Raw genomic sequence first — 22,572 nt, forward strand, 5'->3', positions numbered from 1 at the left:
GAACTAGTATTGTACTTTACACAACAAATGTATTCCGAGCATAATGCACTTTCTTTTTCAAAAATGATTGTTATAATTTTCTGTATCGAGGCTTTTGGTAAGTACACTTTAAATAAATAGTGATTTGTTTTGTTTTCTCACACTGAGTAGGTGTAACACCACAGCACTTTTTCACTTTGTTTCAACAATAATTATTGTTTAATGCATTTTATCTGAACAGACGAAGTGCATTTCTTCTTCCTTTCTTTATGTGTTTTCTCACAAGAAGCAGAACCTGGTGAAACAGCTGCCGTTGGAGAGCATGTGTCTAGAAACTGGTTTACCTGCCTTGGGGCCAGAGAAACAGACAGGGGTGTTGCTGTGTTCATTTATTTACTGACACAGTCAGATTAAAACAAAGTAAAACACAGTCAGAGAGTATAAATTGACATCCATATACCATTGACTTTATCCCGGTTTGAAAGTGGTCGTACATCAAATAATGTTGGAAAATAATTTATACAGCTAAGAATATTTTACAGCACTTACTCTCCTCTCTGCTTTTGTGTCTTAAACATACTGTAGGTGAGAAATGAGCCGAAGAACATCTCTGTCTGTGCTGAGTACATCAGTAAGGTAAAAGAGGTTCCCTTGGAGATGGTGATGGAGGTGACGACACAGAGCAGCGTGCGTCTGTACCCCAGGCTCAACACATTACTCAGAGCCTGAACAACTAAGTGCTGGATTCAATCCATGGCACGTTTACAGAGCAGCGTAAACGTGGTTCTTGACTCTTTTAAAGGTAATTTATGCTTGAGTTGACATGCACAATGTTTACATTGAATGTGATCTCCACGGAGAAGCGTGGAGGCGCATTGTTGGATTACCAGTGTGCTGGTCTATAAAACGCCTTGGATTGAATCTCACCCTCTCTGTGAAGTCCCTCAATCACCATGGTCTCACTTTGGTAGTAAATCAGGAAGAATGTAAGAGGGAAATAAGGCAACTGAAAGATCTACAAACTGAAAGGTTTAAAAAACAATGTTCGAGAGTGAAATGTTTCAGTATTTATGTTAATATACCACACCTGTTATATAATATAAACTAAATAAATATGATACATGTAATTATCTAAACACGACCAGATATTTTACATAAAACATAAAACATTATGTGTGACAATGACACTTTCTGTTGACCTTGTCTATCTGTCTGTTATCTTACTAGAAAAACCAATATTGATCGAAACAGGAGCTTTTCCCACAGAAGTGCTACTTTAAGGAAAATGACATGATAGCACCTCACGTCCCAGTGTGTAATCTACAGTACCACCCTGTTGAAGTCGTGTGACCTCACACGGCATACTGTAACAGACATACAGTACAGTACGGACTGGGAAGAATTCTTCCCTCTCATAGGGTAGAGAAACCTCTCTTGTCCATAGAGTCTTTAGCCCCACTAGTGATCTGTCATGACAGACTGTTAACAAATCTCAATCGAGTAGTTAGCCAGCACATGCTAGATTTTGTACAGGGTTCTCAAATAACCTCCATGGTGTATTCAGTCAGACAATCTCCCATAGTGGTCCCTATAGTTCAGTCTCAGCCCCCATGGTGGTAGTGATGTCAGTCCGTGGGGTCCTGGCACTGCATGCAATAGATCATCTCCTCTGCATACTGCTCTACCTGGATGGTGATGCTGGAGAAACCAAACTCTGACTGGAGCAGCTTGGTAGCATCCATGAGTACCTGCTGGGGACTGGCATCTTCCTCTTTAGAACAAAACAAAAAAGGAATATGGATTCTATTCTTTTTGGTGAGATTTTTAGTCACATCAACAGAAAGACAAACCACCAATACTGAGGTGTTCCTGGTTAACAACTGACAGAATATTCAGAAGTTTGTTTGTTGCTGCATGTGGTGATGGTATGTTCATAGGTTGGAGATCACACTGTGTGTGTGTGTGTGTGTGTGTGTGTGTGTGTGTGTGTGTGTGTGTGTGTGTGTGTGTGTGTGTGTGTGTGTGTGTGTGTGTGTGTGTGTGTGTGTGTGTCAGTACGTCTGTCTGACCATGAGTGTATTGTACAGACAGAGTATTGTAGTGTTAGTCTGTGCAAGCATGTGCGTACCTATAGCCACGTGTACAGAGAGCTGTGACTGGCTCAATGTGAGGGCCCACATGTGAAGGTTGTGTGTGGTCTTGACTCCTCTCAGCGACAGCAGCATTTCTCTCACAGTATTGAAGTCGATACCTTTAGGAACCCCTGTAGAAAGTCCCACAAAAAAACACTAAGGATGCTTATGATAACATTCTATACAGTGAGACGATTACATCCAATAACCATGTTTACAAAAGCCTTTAATGATCTTTTTTGTTGTTGTTTAACTTGGTCACACACTTTCAAGGTCCAGAATGATAAATACAGAGGCCAAAGTATTTACTTCAAGGTTTGGATGATGACCTGTGTACTCACCTTCCATGAGTATCCTGAAGACGTCCTTCAGGATAGTGACAGTTGTTCCCAGCACAAATACAGAGAACATGAAGGTACAAATGGGATCTGCTATTTTATACTGAGGCTGTTGGGTATAAAAAGAGATGACATGTTCAAATCAAGCCGTCGTTTTCCTCTAAATATTAGCCAGAGTTGCAGGTATAGCCTACAGTAAGTATGGTTAACGTATTCTGCTGCATAAATATCTCATCCTACCGTTCGCCTGTTGATGGCTGGGGTTTTCTGAAGAATAACTGTGAAGGCATTTTGCTCCACTATGAGCTAAAAGGAATAAGGCAAGTGAAGTCGACAGCATCACTGACCCAGAAGTGTATAATGGTAGCAGCCAGCAGTACCCCCAGACTCTGCAACAGATCCCCTACTGCATGGACAAAAGCCGCTCTCACGCTGGTGTTGCCATGGCCACCAGGGAGTCCGTGAGAGTGGCCGTGTGACAGGTTGACTGTATTGTCATGGGGTCGGTGGTAGGAGGGACCGTGGCTGTGACTGGACTGATGGAGGATTAGGGCCATTCTTCACAAACAAACAAAGCCTATTGTTAGAAGACCAGCCAATTATCTACAACTGACCAGGTCTCGTCCAGATCTTTTTATGCTGTATTGCCAAGTCCTACAATTACCATAGTAGTGAGCAAGAGAGCACAAACAGATCTGGGACCAGTCTATGTCTCTCACACCTTCACAACCAATCCCATGAAGGCCAATAAAAAATGTATATTGACAAAACAGACATTCTTAGCTTTACTCACAAGACATTGACCCCCACAGCACAGCCTGAGGTAATGAGCATGATCTGGCTGTGGATCTCAAAGTCATCGTTAAGGATCCTCTGAATGGCGATGAACACCAGCACTCCTGTCACAGCCCAGATGGACAGCACTGACAAACAGGCACCCAGGATTTCTGCAGAACATTATAGGGACGATAAGAAATGGATTCATATTATATCATGTATATGTGATAGAGCCAACATTCAAGCCACATTGGAAGTAAACAATGTAGTGGAAATTTCCTGTATTTACCAAATCATGAGACCAAACCACCACACAAGTCAGAGTTATCATAAAGTCCATCTTTAATTATTATGAGCTCCATCACAACCCTGTGACTCTCAGATCAATTCAGTGTCTATAAATGAATTCTCTGAGAGTGCTTACAAAACAGTTCTTAGTATCATTTATAGCCAAGACACACCCCTCTCAACTCACATGACGAATAACAGATCTTAGGAACATTACAAAGGAAGACTTTACTTGAGAGAGGAGTATCCCATAGCCAGACAGCATTAGCTATAAATTATCGTTCAGTTTGCTCTCCTAAAACGAGGTTCTACTTCTCGTTCTTGGTACAACATAGTACAACACATTACCTCATCCATTAGCATATATCAAATACACCCCTCCTGGACAAGATCAGAGACAAAGACATTGTGGAGCCAAGAGATAATTGGTTCCCCCTTTAGTGGGGCGGCAGGGTAGCCTAGTGGTTAGAGAGTTGGACTAGGAACCGGAAGGTTGCAAGTTCAAACCCCCGAGCTAACAAGGTCTGTCTGTCGTTCTGCCCCTGAACAGGCAGTTAACCCACTGTTCCTAGGCCGTCATTGAAAATAAGAATTTGTTCTTAACTGACTTGCCTGGTTAAAAAAAGGTAAAATAAAATATTAAAAAATAAAAAATAATCCCTTCACATGGTTTAAAAGATATGTTTACATATGAAGACAAGCTTGACCTCTCCCCTCTCTGCGGCCCAAGTAACTGAACCCTGACAGAGAACAGATAACTGCAACCAGCCAACAGTGTTATCCAAAAATAGACATTCTAATGACATATCTCATGCAATAATAAGCATGCAATAATATAAATAAAACATTTTATTTATAAATGTTACCTAAATAATTCTGATTCTGCCACGACAACAATTAGCAACTTAATTTCAATAGTGTATTTTAATCACAATGACCACTTTCAGAACACACGTGAACATGAAGGACTTATTGGGAATGATATCTGGTCATATCAATGCTGACACATGGATGTTCCCAGGAAATTAGAGAAACGTTTACTTAAGGTGTCAACTAATTCACTCCCTTATTCACACCCCCTGCACAAAAAACACATCAAAATCTACAACAGTAAACTCTCCCACACTGAATCACTGAATCTCCCAAACTGAATCACTGAATCACTGAATCTCCCAAACTGAATCACTGAATCTCCCAAACTGAATCACTGAATCATAGACTGTTGTTCAAATACAAAGGATAATTGTTTTGCTTCCCTATCCAAATACACACCGAGAGTGGTAATTGTTATTAAAATATACATTATGGAAAGTTTCATCTTTTGGATGTACTGAAGCTCCCTGAAACATGCTCAGGAAAGTTCATCTGACTTGTGGATAAATTATATTTAGCCTCAGAACACTTTTCTGAAACGTGTGTGTGTGTGTTTCATTTTCTCTTTCCTCACAGGTGGCTACACGGCACACAGTCGGCTCCACGGCACACAGTCGGCTACACGGCACACAGTCGGCTACACGGCACACAGCCGGCTACACGGCACACAGTCGGCTACACGGCACACAGTCTGGCCGTCATGACCAACGCTGCTCATCTCCTCACAGACTTTGGTAGCATCATGGTCAGCCTCTTCTCTCAAGGCATATTGACATATGGTGCCAGTTCATCAAACTAAAACAAGGCATATTGTCATATGGTGCCAGTTCATCTGACTAAAACAAGGCATATTGTCATATGGTGCCAGTTCATCTGACTAAAACTTGGCATATTGTCATATGGTGTCAGTTCATCTGACTAAAACAAGGCATATTGTCATATGGTGTCAGTTCATCTGACTAAAACAAGGCATATTGACATATGGTGTCAGTTCATCTGACTAAAACAAGGCATATTGTCATATGGTGCCAGTTCATCTGACTAAAACAAGGCATATTGACATATGGTGCCAGTTCATCTGACTAAAACAAGGCATATTGTCATATGGTGCCAGTTCATCTGACTAAAACAAGGCATATTGACATATGGTGTCAGTTCATCTGACTAAAACAAGGCATATTGTCATATGGTGTCAGTTCATCTGACTAAAACAAGGCATATTGACATATGGTGCCAGTTCATCTGACTAAAACAAGGCATATTGACATATGGTGCCAGTTCATCTGACTAAAACAAGGCATATTGTCATATGGTGCCAGTTCATCTGACTAAAACAAGGCATATTGTCATATGGTGTCAGTTCATCTGACTAAAACAAGGCATATTGTCATATGGTGTCAGTTCATCTGACTAAAACAAGGCATATTGACATATGGTGCCAGTTCATCTGACTAAAACAAGGCATATTGTCATATGGTGCCAGTTCATCTGACTAAAACAAGGCATATTGTCATATGGTGCCAGTTCATCTGACTAAAACAAGGCATATTGTCATATGGTGCCAGTTCATCTGACTAAAACAAGGCATATTGACATATGGTGTCAGTTCATCTGACTAAAACAAGGCATATTGTCATATGGTGTCAGTTCATCTGACTAAAACAAGGCATATTGACATATGGTGCCAGTTCATCTGACTAAAACAAGGCATATTGTCATATGGTGCCAGTTCATCTGACTAAAACAAGGCATATTGACACATGGTGCCAGTTCATCTGACTAAAACAAGGCATATTGACACATGGTGTCAGTTCATCTGACTAAAACAAGGCATATTGACATATGGTGCCAGTTCATCTGACTACAACAAGGCATATTGACACATGGTGCCAGTTCATCTGACTAAAACAAGGCATATTGACACATGGTGCCAGTTCATCTGACTAAAACAAGGCATATTGACACATAGTGCCAGTTCATCTGACTAAAACAAGGCATATTGATATATGGTGCCAGTCTGAGTTCTTATAAAGTTAAACCAACCTGAGCGATGCCAGCCAAAGTTCATGGTTTTGGTGGGAGGTCTGGAGGAGACCCATAGAGAGAAGAGGCTGACCATGATGCTACCAAAGTCTGTGAGGAGATGAGCAGCGTCGGTCATGATGGCCAGACTGTGTGCCGCGTAGCCACCTGTGAGGATAGAGAAAATGAAACACACACACACACACACGTTTCAGAAATAGAATTTATCCACCAGATCTAATATTTTACAAGTTGAGTAAATAGGAAAATCTGTGCTCCAAAATGTATTAGTTTCTGTTTTCTGTCTCCATTATCTTCTTCATGTGTCATTATTTATCAGAATCTTACCGATCACCTCTCCAACCATGAAGACCAGGCTGACAACAGAAGCGATGATGAGTTTCCTCTTGGCCAGCTGCTTCTCACGACTCTCTGTCCACGAAGCCCTGTCGTTCTCATGGCAGTGACCAGTAGCAGTAACAGGATGCCACCGGACAGCTGCAGCAGTTCTGTCTCCAGTCTCTGCTGTTGGACTGGGACATTTGTCTTGCTCAGACCCAGGGAATGACCTGAGAGAAAATGTCCCAAGATCAAGTTGATTTGTCATATAGAGTGGGTCATGGAATAATTACATACAATGGGAAACTAGTGCTCTCGTATTAAAAACAGCAAGAAAGTTTGGGACAAAACACACAAATATGTATGACAATCAGCTACTTGGGTACATTTAATGATAACTAAGCACTTGGAATACATGTTCTGTCTAGGCTGTATTTCTTTCACACAGAACCACACCTAAATCTATCAACTATAAACTGATAACGGAGTTGTCCATTTATCGATTCGTACAAATTGGACTGAACAGCTGTTAACTGAGATGAAGATAATGCAACATTAACATAGTAACTGTTCCTAACATAGGCCTTAAAGGTTGAGAATAAAAGAACTACATGCCCCAGTAATGGCATGGAGTATGTTGTAGAATCATCCTCGACGCGACGGTGTTTCTGAGAATCCATAATCTCCTTCAAAACAGCTCCTGAAAGTTTAGTAAGAATCAAAACGTAGGCTTAAACAGTGGCTATACAACAAAAAGGAAAATACCACTGTCCTTATGATATCGCTGCCTCTCCGACCTAATTCTGTCAGCCTCTCAACATTGATCTGGTTCATGCCTGCCCCTGCTGAAAAACCTGACAGCTGTTAATCAGGTGTGGTGTTTGTATGGACACTGGGAGATAACTGACTAGGGGCCATGATTACACAATCAACCTATCATAACAGGCCAAGTCACTCCATGTCAGTCGTCTATTGTGGCTACTGCTACTCATTGTGTATCAAGCATTGATAGTAAATAAATTAGGTATCTAGTCTCATGTTTTTCAGGATCACAAGCACCTTTACACACGTGTATTTCTTGTAGAAGTATGGTATTGTCATGAAAAATAAGTTATGCAGAAGATATGAATAGGCAAACAATTGATCAGAATCCCCAATTTATTAATCATATACACACACACACATAAATATATTTTACAGTATGAACAGTATATAAAACTGAAAGTAGGATAAAAAAAAAAGTTTATTAAAAGCAAGGCCTTTGTTCTATCCATATTAGGTCGAGTGAACAATTACGGAAAGATTATTTTGACCTGCATTGGAATTTTGGCAGTATTCACTGAAACTGGTGAACTACAACAGAAACCCACTTTAAAATATGCGGATTGCTGGTGTGTGAGACAACGCTTTTCAACGACTGTCATTACTTGGTGTCCAAGTGTTTAAAAAGTCTAGCGGGCGAACGTGGGAAGCGATTAATATAAACAAATATATAGAGTGTACAGAAAGGGAATATGACAGGTGTATCCAGACCACACAAGATTAAATCAAAAGATATAGAAAATCATTTGGTTCAGGAATACAGAGAGAGTTTTAAATGACAACATCTCCTATATTATTACACACAGAGAAAGAAAAAACTGGGAGGTATGAGAGAGACATGACAAAATAAAAACAGTGAGCACATATGTGAGTTCAGGACTGGGGTTGGCATACAGAATCCTACAAATTGGAATCACAAGCTTTGGAAAACTGAAAATAAAGCCTGAACAAATATTGCTCTGTAGCCTACAAACAAACATAAACAACACATTCAAGCATTTCTTTACATAGGTTAAAGTTGCAGTTATTGGCTCCCACGTAAGGGGGAGTGGCAGACCACAGCAGCCCTTACTATGACAGTGGTTCATTATGCTAAGAAGGCGCTTAAAGTGCACATTTATTTACGAATTCAGACTCAGGCTGTCTCTCAAAATGGCACACTATTCCCTATATAGTGCACTACTTTTGACCAGAGACTTATGGGCCCTGGTGAAAAGTAGTGCACTACATAGCGGAGGTCAAAAGGTAGTGCACAAGACAAGAAGCCATTTGGGAGACGTCAGTTTCGATTCAATCACCCTCTCTACATGGTCCATTAAGCATACATAGAAGCCGTTAACCTGTACATACTGTTTCGTACTATTTAAAAATTCTAATTTTTCAAATCTACAAAAAGATCGCCTACGCATTAAGGTAAACTTGGCACAATCATAAGAATGTATGACTCTTGTAAACATAGACCACAACTGGCAATTGAAATGAGACATATACAGTCTTATTATTAAGATAACAAAATATAAATCCACATACAGTGCCTTAATTATTCACACTACTTGACTTTTTCCACATTTTGTTGTTACCCCCAGAATTGAAAATGGATTACATTTAGATTGTGTGTTGCTGGCCTACACACAATACCCCATAATGTCAAAGTGCAATTATGTTTTTAGACATTTTTACAAATTAATAAAAAAATGAAAAGCTGAAATGTCTTGAGTCAATAAGTATTCAAGCCCTTTGTTTTGGCCTAAATAAAGTTCAGGAGTAACAATTTGCTTATCAAGTCACATAAGTTGCATGGACTTATGTGACATAATTTGTATTTATTTTTTAAAGCCCACATGGAATATCCCTTTGAGCATGGTGAAGTTATTAATTACACTTTGGATAGTGTATCAATACACCCAGTCACTACAAAGATACAGGCGTCCTTCCTAACTCAGTGTATCAATACACCCAGTCACTACAAAGATACAGGACTCCTTCCTAACTCAGTGTATCAATACACCCAGTCACTACAAAGATACAGGTGTCCTTCCTAACTCAGTGTATCAATACACCCAGTCACTACAAAGATACAGGACTCCTTCCTAACTCAGTGTATCAATACACCCAGTCACTACAAAGATACATGACTCCTTCCTAACTCAGTGTATCAATACACCCAGTCACTACAAAGATACAGGCGTCCTTCCTAACTCATTGTATCAATACACCCAGTCACTACAAAGATACAGGACTCCTTCCTAACTCAGTCTATCAATACACCCAGTCACTACAAAGATACAGGCGTCCTTCCTAACTTAGTTTGCTGGAGAGGAAGGAAACCGCTCGGGGATCTCACCATGAGGTCAAAGGTAACTTTAAAACAGTTACTGACTTTAATGGCTGTGATAGGAGAAAACTGTGGATGGATCAACAACATTGTAGTTACACCACAATAGCCTAACCTAAACGACAAAGTCAAAAGAAGAAAGTCTGTACACAATATTCCAAAACAGGCACTAAAGTAAAACCTGTGGCAAGGAAATTAACTTAATGTCCTGAATAGAAAGTGTTATGTTGGGAGCAAATCCAACACAACACATTACTGAATACCACTCCTCATATTTTCAAGCATTGTGGTGGCTGCATCATGTTATGGGTATGCTTGTCATCGGCAAGAACTAGGCAGTGGTTGATATAACAAAAAAAAACGGAATAGAGCTAAGGTAAAATCCAAGAGGAAAACCTGGTTCAGTCTGCTTTCCAACAGACACGGAGACAAAAAAAATCACCTGTCAGCAGGACAATAACCTAAAACACAAGGCCAAATATACACTAGATTTTCTTACCAAGATGACATAGAATTTTCCTGAGTGACCTAGTAACAGTTTTGACCTAAATCTGCTTGGAAACCTACGACAAGACATGAACATGGATGTGTAGCAATGAGCTTAACAGAGCTGGAATAATTTTTTTAAGAATAATGTGCAAATATTGGACAATCCATATGTGCAAAGCTCTTAGAGACTTACCCAGAAATACTCAGCTTTAAAATCGCTGCCAAAGGTGATTCTAACAACTATTGACTCCAGGTTGTGAATACTTATGTAAATAAGATATTTATACATTTGATTAGCAAAAATGTCAAAAAACATGTTTTCACATTGTCATTATGAGTTATTGTGTCAATGGGTAAGAAAAAGTCAGGCTGTAACACAAAATGTGGAATAAATCTAGGGGTATGAATACTTTCTGAAGGAACTGTACATGGCTTTGGCCACATATAGTACAGAGGGTTGACTGTAAGAATTTAAGCACCTGCCACTGATCCACAGAAACTGATCACAGTATTTTCAGTGGAGTGGACCATCTTGGTTGGCAGTAGCAGACTGGGAAGACTAGACTGGTCCCATGTCTGTGCAGTCTTGCCAAGTCCCTATGACCATAGGAGTTAGCAAAACAGCACTAACAGATCTGGGACCAGGCTATGGGAAGACGCCCCGCTAACAGGTTCTTACTGGTCCGTTGTGGTGAATATAGGGTCAGAGTGGTTGGATGCAGACTGGTCGTGGTCAGACTCTGCCTTCTCAACAGCAGCAGAATGAGGTTGCACCACAACGGGTTGATGATCACCTGCAGGGAGAACAGAGATGTACTGTTAATCCACTGAGCTCTTCTCGAGCAGGCAGCGATTTCCTATTAGAATGATAGACCTAGACACATACTTATATTAGCTCATATGAGATGGACGTTTGTGCTCTTCTTGTTTTGTTTTACACAACCACTTCCATTAGTAACCATCCTCATCATCCACAGTTCCATACCATGTTTACCATGTAGATTAACTGGCAGTAACAAAAACATTGCCTTAATTATGCAATCACCATCGCAATCAAACAAGGAAGCAGGCTTGCAATGGACGAAAGTAATGACATTAGCTATTACTTGTTACATTAGTTATTACTAGTTATTACAGCTAGCACATTCAGCACTAAAATACCAAATTGGTAAAAGAGGCCTAAACAAGAAGCATATAGGTTAATAAACTGCAGGGCCTTATCTTCAGTGTTGGGGAGTAACGGATTACAACAAGAAATTAACTGTAATCGGTTACCAGCAAAAATATTGTAATCAGATTACAGATACGTTTGAATAACTAGAGGATTACGTCGAGGATTACTTTTAAAATTCAGAAAGGATGTTTGCGACATTTCTTTTGCCACCTCTGTTTTCCTCAATGACTTTCCAATCAGCATAGAAAAGGCACAAGTTTAAGTTTGTTCCACCTGAGTGAGTCTGACCACAAGTCAGAGACCACCATGATGACACAACAAATTGTGTTTGAGGGATTGTGGGAAGAGCAGGAATGGGCTTTTGTAGACTACAGTTCAAGCTATGTCTTCCAATGGTGCGACTGCTGTCGGCATCCAAAGATGATCCAACTTGAATAAACGCTTGGAGTTAAGGTTGACAGCAGTGGTGTAGTCTACGGCAATATGGATATCACTTACTATTGATAAATACATAGGGCATTGATGTGAATCACACTGCTGCTCTCTCATTTAGCCATTTGCACCTTACGGATTGTGGTTGTTGTGGATGGCTGTTCACAAATCTAAATGTGTATTTGAACTCAATAATGGTTGAATTCAAGAAGTTTAAGCTGCCTAGCAATCACTGTTTTTGAAAGCAGTGGACAGCCAGTGACTGGAATAAAAGTGGGGCTTTTATTGCTCAATGTAATTCATGCGGATCCTTAGGCCTAATGGAGACATGCGCAAACATGCACACTTAAAAGGGGCAATGTATAGTTGCTACATCCATTTTTGGACTTATATATAATGAATTTAAAAAATACATATTCAGGCATAAGTTTGGACATCTTTATTTGATGACTAGGTGTGTCCAAACGTTTGTGTTTGTTTGTGTGTGTGTGTGTGAATGAGAGGTCCATGCTGCAGACATTTTTTGGTAACCTTACCCCAGATCTGTTTCCTCGACACAATCCTGTCTCTGAGCTCTACGGACAATTCCTTTGACCTCATGGCTTGGTTTTTTCTCTGACATGCACTGTCAACTGTGGGACCTCATATAGACAGGTGTGTGCCTTTCCAAATCATGTCCAATCAATTGAATTGACCACAGGTCGACTTCAATCAAGTTGTAGAAACATCAAGGATGGCAAAGGCTCTGAATACTTGTGTAAATAAGGTATTTCTGTTTTTATATTCTATAAATTGGCAAAAATGTCTAAAAACCTGTTTTCGCTTTGCCTTTGTGTGTAGATAGATTTTGTTTTTATAGTGAAAAGTGAAACAGAATTTGGAATGCACTATAAGTACATAACAATGCTTAAACCACATCAGGAGACAATTTGAGGTCTAGTGCAGTTACCCTGCGTGCAGACACCAAGCACGGATGTTTGGTTGGTTGTTCCTGTAGCACAAGTTGGAGTTTGCAAAAGAAAAGGCTACTGGACTGATGCGAAAAATCCTGATATCACTCTGACAGGTAGGCTACTTTGTAGCTACTGTGGTTACCATTTAATAGAAAAGGTTTTTAGGAAAGCCTTTCCATCTATCAGAAGACGGTTAGGCGTCGCCATATTTTTTTCTATTTGTTAATTGTTTTAAACCTGGGACGTTTTACTTCATGGAGGCAAGTCTTACCTTACTTGAAAGTAGCCTATAGCCATAATCCCACCATCGAAACACGAAGGCAATAACTTTTATATAGACTTACATATGTGTTCTCCTGTTCTACTGGTTTTCTTTCATTGTCTAGCAGCCAAAGGCATTATCCTAGTCATATTAGCAACCCATGATAGTTTTTGCATATTTAATATCACCCCCTCTTTCTAAATCTCTAACAGATATTTTCATCTCTGTCCATGAAACCGCTTGCATGTGGGGGTGCACATTTTAGAACGGCGTTTTTCCCCGCAAATTGCATTTCGGAACATTCACGTGAAGACCTACCGTCGTCCGTACATTGCTGTGCCTAAAATGTGAAGAACTGATAGTTCAACAACATTTTAAGATAAACATTCTGATCTGTTCCATCAGCCTCATTCATTGAAATGGCGTAAACCTCCACTACACTACTTTGATACGCATCACTGGGCATTAAGAATTATACACAATATACCACGGCCCCTTCCCCCACTCACCCCTGTCCTGCTCAGCTCTGATCTGGGCCTCAAGGTCCTCTGGGTCTACGTATGCGTGCTCCTCGTTCCCCGGTGGCTTGCACTTCCCACAGCAGAAGCAGCAGAAACAGCAGCAGCAGCAGCAGGTGAAGATCCCACAGAACACCATCAGGGTCTGGAAATACACAGGGGATTTTTGTCACACAGGGCACAAGTTCTCATGCATACACTTCTAAGTGTTAAAAAAAAAACTATAATACAGAGTTTTGTTTTCTTTCAACACTAATAATGAGTAATGATTAACATACAGTACAATTTAGCAATGCCAAGGTCGTGAGTTCATTTCCAACAGGAATCAAATGCTTATATCAACAAAACCTGTACAGTGTGCACTCATTAAGTGGGTACAATAAGTCTCTTTTGGGTATAGCTGTCTGCAAAGTGCATATGTATGCAAATGTGTATAGGAGCTTAAAGACTTCTTGCCTTGAACCAGCACTTGTGCATGAGGAAGTAGTATTTAACACTCTCCTCTCCAAACTGCTCTGCGACATAGAGGCCCATGGAGCCGTACTCGTCATAGACCTTCCTCTTGGTTTCGTCGTTGAGGATGGAGTTGGCATTGTTGATTTCCTTAAACTTCTCAGCTGCCTCGGGATTGTCTGGGTTCTTGTCAGGGTGATGCCTCAGTGCTAGTTTCCTGGGAGAAGAAGGCAAAGATGTAGATTTCTACTAGAGATCTTCCAAAAAGAGGAAAGAACAGCAGCGTCAGGACAGCCTGTACTACAGCTTTAGTTCATGGTGCTTTTATTCAGAAAGCCAACGCGTTTTGATCTGTTCTGTAGTCGTTCACTAAGCTTCTGTCTGTGGTTGAGAAGTTGATACCTGTATGCCTTCTTTATTTCGTCTTGCGACGCCCCCTTCTCCAGTCCGAGGACCTTGTACAGACCGTCTCCTGCCGTGGACATCTTACGTTGAGGTCTTTGGTTTGGTTCCGCCATGTTTTAGATCTGCAACAGTGATAAATACGACAGGCATGATGACAGGTATGCTATTAGGACAATGAGAAAGAGTTTGCTTGTATTTTGAGTTTTAGCATATGAGACAAGGACGCAAAAAAAAGTGCTACATTATGTTACATTATGTATGTATTCATCTTCCACTAATGAGTCATACCCCATCCACTTACCTATCCTCAGTGGGATACTTAAGAAGTAATTTCAAGTATTTTTTTACTTAAGTCGTTTTTTGGGGTGTCTATACTATTCATATTTTTTACTCCGTGTATTTTCCCTGGAACCCAAAGTATATTTTTTATGCTTAGCAGGGTAGGAAAATGGTCCAATGCACACACTTATCAAGAGAACATCCTTGGTCTTTCCTACTGCCTCTGATCTAGCAGACTCACTAAACACATCTGTTTCGTTTGTAAATTAAATGTACATTTGTTGGCGTGTGCCACTGTCTATTCGTAAATAAAAAGAAGGAAAGTGAAATTATCTACAATTTAACTTGTTATACTTAAGTATTTTAGCAAATTACATTACATTTTGATACACACGTATATTTAAAACCAAAAGCTTTCAGTCTTTTACTTGAGAAATGTTCTGTTGAGGTATCTTTACTTTTACTCAAGTATGACAATTAGGTATTTTTTCAACCAATGCCTACGCCATAAAACCATTCATATTCAATCAAACATGCTCCGGACGTTGCATGAACATCTGTAGCTTGTTCATTTGAGGCTATACAAACATTGTTGAGAAAAAAGTAAAGAAATAATTCGCCTTTAAAGACTGAGCCTGAAACAGGTTGTAAGAAAGGTACCTTCAAACTTAGATAAACTAAGCATGAAAATATGGTACCGTTAAGTGTTTAAGGTGAAAAATCACACCGCTACATTCATTCCACTTTCTTTCGACGGGTTTTTTTAGTGTCCCTAGAATCTTTGTCCACGACCGCACAATTAATTTTACGCATTTGCCAGTTTAAAAACAAACAAAGTGTAGACTCACATAAAATGACTTCCCTCCCAAAACAAAACTTGACGGTGACCTCAGGAAGTCGAACATTTCACTTCAGCCTGCCAATTCCGGTTTCTCGTCACGGGTCAGCTTGTGGCGTGGTGCGCATAAACCCACCCAGGCGCTCTCGGGGTACTGCGGCCATGTGCATAGCATATTTGCAATGTTTCTTTCAGACATTCTTTGTGGGCTGACTGAACATGGACATTCAACACATTGTATTACATAGGCTACAGAACATGTCTGCTATAACGATTTAATGTGTGGTAATGATTAGTTATGAACAGAAAATAAATTATTACAAACAATATTTTTTTTATAAACAATATAGATTGTTCTTGTTGAGAAAAATGAAGAAGTTTATTCTTGTTTATAGTGAAATCACAGATGGGCCAAACAAAGTAAAAAATAATATGCATAATTTGACTGAACAATAAACAGAAGGTGATACAAATACTATTAAGGTGAGGAGACACTGTCACCATAGTTACTGTAGTAGGAAACATGAAAGCTTTATATCTAGCTTTCAACACAGTATTTATCAACTCGGTCACCTTATAACATTCAGGACATATGCATTCAACTACCTCGTACCTCTGCACATTGACTCTGTACAGGTACTCTTTGTATATAGCCTCATTATTTTATTGTGTTGCTATTTCCCTTTTTCTTACATTCTAGCTCTGCATTGTTGGTTAAAGGCTTGTAAGTAATCATTTCATTTTAAAGTCTACACCTGTTATATACGGCGCATGTGACAAATAACATTTTATTTTGTTATAGAGGTGAATGGTCATAAACCAAGTTGCTCAACCAAATGTTGAGTTTGGAGCTAGATGGAAAGAGGACACCGTCACTAGAGGTCCCATCATTGTGGGTTCATGACATTGATTACAATCTTTCCCGTGTTTCTATTGGCTTCCATGTGTCTGTGAGCATCAGCTACCTGGTCCAGACTGAACATGCTGTCGATTACAGGCCTCAGGCGGCAGGGGGAGCTAGTCAGGTCTGAGAAGTGAGGTAGGGCCCTTTCTGAGAAGGCTCTCACCAGATCTGCTTTATACTGACAGGAGAAAACACAGGACCACACACTTCACATTTAGAAAGTAGTAACAAAGACAGTGTTCTAGGCTGGGGTAAGGCTAAAGTGTTTAATTGCATGGCATTTGAGTAAGAGGTTCATATCCAACACATATTGAAAGTTTTACTTTGGGCATTATTGCACACAGAACATTTGTGTTGTCGGCGCTGCCTTTCACTGACATATTTTTTACTTTTTAACTTACATTATAATATTAGTTTCTACTGTGGAAATAATTTCCTCTTGTAGGACAAGCAACTGATCAATCAATCAATCATCCATACATCACCTGCAGACTGCGTGACCTGAGGAGACTACAGAGGAGCTGTCCTCGTTTGGACAGCAGCTTGCCCAGTATGTCTCCTGTCACGGTCTTTCCACCCATGCAGCCATACAGCACCCATCGTCCATCTGTGGCCAGACAGGCCACGTTCCTCTCCCAGTTGGACCCACCAATGCAGTCCAGGATGACGTTTGCTCCCCTGCCTGCACAAAGCTTGTATGTTTAGTCTAGTTTGATCCCATGGTTTCTCTGGATACATCTCTCTCTGTACGTCTAAGATTTGTATCCACACACAATGATTTGTATGCATATGATACAATTATCAAATTAAGTCACTCAAATGTTGTAAGCAGTTCACAACACCCTAGATTAATTATGTGAAATGGCATTTATGTTCTCAATGATTATGTTCTCAATGATTATGTTGATTATGTTCTCACCTGATTATTAACTCACCTGCTGTAAAATCACTAACTTTCTCTGCAAAGTCCTCAAGTTTGTAGTTGAAACCAGCAGCGGCTCCCAGTGTCTCTGCCATCTGTAGTTTCTCAGAGCTTCCTGCAGTAACTATGGGAATAGCCCCAGCCAATCGGACCAGCTGGACAGCGGCAGTCCCCACCCCACTGGCCCCAGCATGCACCAACACTATCTCTCCTTCCTTCACCTGAGCTACGAAATTAGAGATTGAACATACATGTACAAGTCTGGGTTTCCTGATCGGTGCTTTGATTAAATGCCTGAATGAAAATATGAAATAGCCTTTCTTGGCTATGCAGGTCTCTTTTGGAAAAGAGGTCTTCTGACCTCAATAGGACTTTCTGGTTAAATAAAGGTTAAAGTAAAATAAAAAATTGCCAGAGGTGTGGACTCGAGTCACAAATATGATGACTTGCAACTCGACTTTAACTTTAACACCAATGACTCGTGACTTAACTTGGACTTGAGCCTTATGACTCGACCTGACACCCCCCCTCAAGCCCAAATATTAAAAATTATGCTATTAAAAAAAGTGTGCAGCGCATCAACTCTTCATTTGTCAGATTACAGTTTGAATCGGACAGCAGTCAATCAAATTGTGCCAGCTGAGAAAAAGTTGTGCGTGGCAGAGGAACGTCGGCGGGTGAATTCAGATGGAGCCCTTGGAAAGATGATACACAAAATTATTATTTTCAGACATAAAGACGACGATGTATCAACAAAAAACGGATTTCAACTTGCAGGAAGAAAATTACAGACGGAGGCGCAACAGTTTCCAACTTTGTTTGACATTTGAAGCTGCACAAAGAACGGTAAGTCGTGGCTAATATAGCCGACAGCTATATATTTTATTATTTTACTAGTGTATCATGTAGGCTAACGTAACGTTACATCAATGAGCCTCCACACAGTCAGTCTGTGTGGGAACGTGATCATTACACCCAAGATTGAGCTACAACTGGCTAGGCGGTTGGTAGCCTAAATCCTGCCTGATGTTACTGCTGTTCCTAAACCATTGACATATGTTAGCCTACTGTTACCACACAGAGAGAGAGTGTGTGTGTTAAGGTTGTGCGATTGTGTACAAGCCTATATCACCCGATTGCGCCCCATAGCGATCACTATTGGTGGGGGAGGGGGGTCTTTCTCATAGCTACCCATGTATTTCCATGAAAATATAACATTTATTTGGAAAGTAATAAATATATAGATATTTTTTAAAGCATTCATGATTTGTGTAAATGTAATATAGTAACTATTACTCTTGTTAAAAATATGAAATTGTATTACATTTGGTCAAGAGCATATTATGACTTGTTTAGGACTCGAAACTCAAAGTTTAGGACTTGAGCCTTGACTTGATAGTTGACAGTCCAGAATTGAGATTTGACTCAGACTTGCCTGTCTTGACTTGAGACTTACTTGTGATTTGTAAAACAATGACTTTGTCCCACTTCTGAAAATGGCTATAGAGGCCTACCTACAAAGTGCAGGAGCTGAAATGCAGTGAGCCAGGCCTCAGGTATGGCAGCAGCCTGGTATACAGTGAGATGAGTGGGGATAGACATGAGAAGCTCCTCTGGAACAGCCACATACTCGGCATACCCTCCTCCAGAGAGTAGGGTCATGACCCGGTCCCCTAGCCCCCAGCACTGCCTAACCCCTGGGCCAACGCTGGCCACCGTACCAGCTGCCTCCAGACCCAGGACCTCACTCTCACCAGGTGGAGCGGGGTACAGTCCTTTCCTCTGTCAAAAACAGAAATAACAACTTTAGTATCTTAGCATAACAAGAGTTAACATAATATTCGCAATCCACTTCAGTGTTCAGTTTGCAATTAAGCCTTCTGAACATTCTCTTCTGTGACTATCCAACAGCTTGCTATAAGTGACGCAATAGGCTTAGAGGGATCCTGTGACTGTCCAATAGGAGGTGAAAGAAGTGACAAAGACTTTGTTGTTGATCATAGAGCCATAGATTAATATTCATATGGTCTATAGGGGTATACCTGCAATGTGTCAGCCCTGTTCAGAGCGGTTGCATGGACTCTGATGAGGACTTCTCCATGTTCAGGTTGAGGTCTGGGGACATTCCTCAACAGCATACTCTCTGGTCCTCCTGGTGTGTCAATACACACTGCCGTCATCATCTGATAACCATTCATAAATAATTGTATTTGGCAGACGCCTTCAGGACACTCAAAGCCACATTACATTGAGAGAACATAAAAAGTTCAGGTTGAAATGAATTTTATTCCACAGAGGAATAAAAATCAACCATTCAATAGCAATTATGGAGCGGAAAGTAGCCTAGTGGTGAGAGCGTTGGCCTAGTAACCAAAATGTCGAAAGATTGAATCCCTGAGCTGATAAGGTACAAATCTGCCATTCTGCCCCTGAACAAAGCAGTTAACCCACCGTTCCTAGGCCGTCATTGAAATAAGAATTTGTTCTTAACTGACTTGTCTAGTTAAATAAAGGTTTAAAAAATATATATAATAATACATGACGACAAAGCTTTGCTCTACGTGTGTTGTATGACAAGCCAATTTCAGCATACTTCTGCATCTGACTATATCTGTTCATTTTGGGGAAATATTGCATAAAAACGTAATAAAAACTTTATTAATAAGATACTTGCATCGTTTTCTGATGGTCTCTGATGTTGTGACATGTCTTCAAGAACCTTGAATGAAAAAAAAACAAAGTTCGGAACTGATTTACAAACAAAACATCTGTAGCCCGTTGATACAATAAATGCGTTGAAGACAGACCTACTTGCGCAAAGTTTACACAGTGTTGATTGGGTAGTGCAACAATGTAGCCATTGACAACGTAGTGAAATCGCCAATGTAGCTTTTATGACAGATATTTTGTTGCGAGTATTGGCTACATTGTTTACACGTCCTATCACCTCGCTAATGTGGGCAGAAAGTTGTCAGAACTACCGAACATCTCTCGAGCTCATTCTGCCATACAACAGGAGAGGGCAATGAATTTACTGGATTACAAAAATATGTTATGTAAGCTAAGAAAAATGAACATTGCACAACAAGAGGTGCTGCAAATAAAGCATTATAATAATCTTGAAAGCTTGTTTTTAGGCTACTTACCAAAAGAGCTCAACAATTCCCAGAGAATGTGCTTGTAGTGGGTTTATGAGTTGCCTGATTGTAATTCCTCCTACACGCTGCCCCCCCTCCCACTTCATATTTGTAGTGAGGGAACAAGAGCAAGCCAAATAATCACCTTTCGAAACTGTTTGAAATTAAACATGAACCAAATATTATAGGCTACACTCTGAAATACGCCAATTTAATGAAATTGTGACAGCCAGCAGACGAATAACATTACACAACACTGTGATAATCCTCAAACCATAATTAGAGAAGAACAGTAACACACTCATTCAATTTCCTACCACCCCTGGGAGAAATACAATAACCCTACAACAATGCTTGCTTAGATGTCATAGCAGCCAACAGTCCCCTGTGGAGCCTACTGATCTGCTCACATTCACACCTCAAAAAGGTAACAGAGCAACATCGTGGGAAAACTGGAGGCACACGCTTGTGATACAGGTCGTCGTTCATTGACCAGGTAAGACAATTTGATGAAACCTTGATTTGCAAGTGAAACTTCACAGATATATTGAATAAGAATATATTTAGTTGTGGTAATGTTTGGGTGAGTATTGTTAATGTAATGAAAACAGGAAGTCAAAAACAAATATTCATTTTATTCCCAAGCACCATGATAAGGCATGATCTGGATATGACCGAGGTGGTCAACCGCAAGAGACCAAAGTCTGTTCTGGATGTGAGGTTTCTGAATCACCAGGAGGACATTATTCTTCAACACAAACTGACCCTGATGGACATGAGGCACAGGTACACCCTCAGAGTTCTGTGTCAGGATAGAATCTCACTGATGATGGAACACAGGAAACTACTACTTCTCAAAGTCTGCGAACCTTGTGCCACTATCAACAAAACCATGAAAGAGATATCCGAAACTAAAAAGGCAAGGATGGATCGTGCCGTCTCTGCCTCTGACAACAGACGGGTGAAATCCAGTAAATCCCTTTCCATCGACAGAGGGAAACTAGTCTCATGTTGGCAGACATCAAACAGTAATGTCATTGTAGAGAAACCTAGAATGGTTGGGGTTGAGGCTAGAGGAACATCAATGCTGAGCTTGAGATCTCAGTCAGCACAGCCCAAAACTGTACACACTGCCAATCACAGAGAGACAGAGACAGGACACTCTGCCAAGCACAGAGAGCCACAAGCAAGGGCAGGGCACTCTGCCAAGCACAGAGAGACAGAGACAGGACACTCTGCCAAGCACAGAGCGACACAAGCAAGGGCAGGACACTCTGCCAAGCACAGAGAAACAGAGGCAGGACACTCTGCCAAGCACAGAGAAACAGAGGTGGGACACTCTGCCAAGCACAGAAAGACACAAGCAAGGGCAGGACACTCTGCCAAGCACAGAGAAACAGAGGCAGGGCACTCTGCCAAGCACAGAGAAACAGAGGCAGGACACTCTGCCAAGCACAGAGAAACAGAGGTGGGACACTCTGCCAAGCACAGAGAGACAGAGGCAGGACACTCTGCCAAGCACAGAGAAACAGAGGTAGGGGCAGGGGTGTTTTCTATCATGCAGCTGAGGCAAATATCCACTATCGACTGTATCTCAGAAAAGGAGCTGGCCAGCCAACAGCAACATGCTAGAGGAGAGAAGGAGAGACTCAAACAATGTCAGCAGGATATGCTAAGCCAGAAAATCATCAACTTTCTGAAAAAACTTGACAACACTTGTAATGAGCAGATAGAAACATGACAGAGGTATTGCTTTCACCGGTTATACCACTTTTTTTTTGAGAAACCTGATCTTCATATCGTGTTTCATGTAGACTATTCTGTTTCCTAGTAACCTTTGTGAAGTAATTATCCACTTTTGAAAGACTGTAAATGCAGACCATCAGGTTTCCTCTGTGAGG

The 22,572-nt window shown here is 40.6% G+C and overlaps 4 protein-coding genes across 12 annotated transcripts; 1 reads left to right on the forward strand and 3 right to left on the reverse strand.

Moving 5' to 3' along the window:
• Positions 1-353: 353 nt before the first annotated feature.
• On the reverse strand, positions 354-7,608 carry LOC118368049 (zinc transporter 2-like). The gene is made up of 8 exons (XM_035751756.1): positions 7,364-7,608; positions 6,758-6,978; positions 6,431-6,577; positions 3,243-3,396; positions 2,797-3,007; positions 2,453-2,558; positions 2,108-2,242; positions 354-1,750 (listed from the first exon to the last, which is right to left on the reverse strand). The coding sequence occupies exons 1-8, from the start codon at positions 7,426-7,428 to the stop codon at positions 1,605-1,607; spliced, it is 1,185 nt and encodes a 394-aa protein (XP_035607649.1). The 5' UTR covers positions 7,429-7,608; the 3' UTR covers positions 354-1,604.
• Positions 7,609-7,888: 280 nt separating this feature from the next.
• dnajc5gb (DnaJ (Hsp40) homolog, subfamily C, member 5 gamma b) lies at positions 7,889-15,919 on the reverse strand. Of its 3 annotated transcripts, none has more exons than XM_035751765.2 (5): positions 15,719-15,919; positions 14,589-14,713; positions 14,190-14,403; positions 13,725-13,878; positions 7,889-11,188 (listed from the first exon to the last, which is right to left on the reverse strand). In XM_035751765.2, the coding sequence occupies exons 2-5, from the start codon at positions 14,702-14,704 to the stop codon at positions 11,070-11,072; spliced, it is 603 nt and encodes a 200-aa protein (XP_035607658.1). In that variant the 5' UTR covers positions 14,705-14,713; positions 15,719-15,919; the 3' UTR covers positions 7,889-11,069. The 3 variants fall into 3 exon arrangements, with proteins under 3 accessions (XP_035607658.1, XP_035607659.1, XP_035607660.1); XM_035751766.2 differs by lacking the exon at positions 15,719-15,919 and adding an exon at positions 15,569-15,709; XM_035751767.2 differs by lacking the exon at positions 15,719-15,919 and adding an exon at positions 14,893-15,517.
• Positions 15,920-16,057: 138 nt separating this feature from the next.
• On the reverse strand, positions 16,058-20,816 carry tp53i3 (tumor protein p53 inducible protein 3). Of its 5 annotated transcripts, none has more exons than XM_035751762.1 (7): positions 20,681-20,816; positions 20,209-20,253; positions 19,577-19,686; positions 19,049-19,316; positions 17,548-17,760; positions 17,098-17,294; positions 16,058-16,790 (listed from the first exon to the last, which is right to left on the reverse strand). In XM_035751762.1, the coding sequence occupies exons 3-7, from the start codon at positions 19,670-19,672 to the stop codon at positions 16,596-16,598; spliced, it is 969 nt and encodes a 322-aa protein (XP_035607655.1). In that variant the 5' UTR covers positions 19,673-19,686; positions 20,209-20,253; positions 20,681-20,816; the 3' UTR covers positions 16,058-16,595. The 5 variants fall into 5 exon arrangements, with proteins under 5 accessions (XP_035607655.1, XP_035607653.1, XP_035607656.1 ...); XM_035751760.1 differs by having other exon boundaries at positions 19,577-19,717; XM_035751763.2 differs by lacking the exon at positions 20,681-20,816 and adding an exon at positions 20,346-20,530.
• Positions 20,817-21,048: 232 nt separating this feature from the next.
• Positions 21,049-22,499, forward strand: LOC118368050 (filaggrin). 3 transcript variants are annotated; one of them, XM_052496520.1, is made up of 3 exons: positions 21,049-21,167; positions 21,317-22,139; positions 22,173-22,499. In XM_052496520.1, the coding sequence occupies exons 2-3, from the start codon at positions 21,321-21,323 to the stop codon at positions 22,410-22,412; spliced, it is 1,059 nt and encodes a 352-aa protein (XP_052352480.1). In that variant the 5' UTR covers positions 21,049-21,167; positions 21,317-21,320; the 3' UTR covers positions 22,413-22,499. The 3 variants fall into 3 exon arrangements, with proteins under 3 accessions (XP_052352480.1, XP_052352481.1, XP_035607650.1); XM_052496521.1 differs by having other exon boundaries at positions 21,317-22,001; XM_035751757.2 differs by having other exon boundaries at positions 21,317-22,499.
• The last annotated feature ends 73 nt before the right edge of the window (positions 22,500-22,572 follow it).

Source organism: Oncorhynchus keta, chromosome 35, assembly GCF_023373465.1.
Source record: "Oncorhynchus keta strain PuntledgeMale-10-30-2019 chromosome 35, Oket_V2, whole genome shotgun sequence".
In the NCBI taxonomy this organism is placed as follows: domain Eukaryota; kingdom Metazoa; phylum Chordata; class Actinopteri; order Salmoniformes; family Salmonidae; genus Oncorhynchus; species Oncorhynchus keta.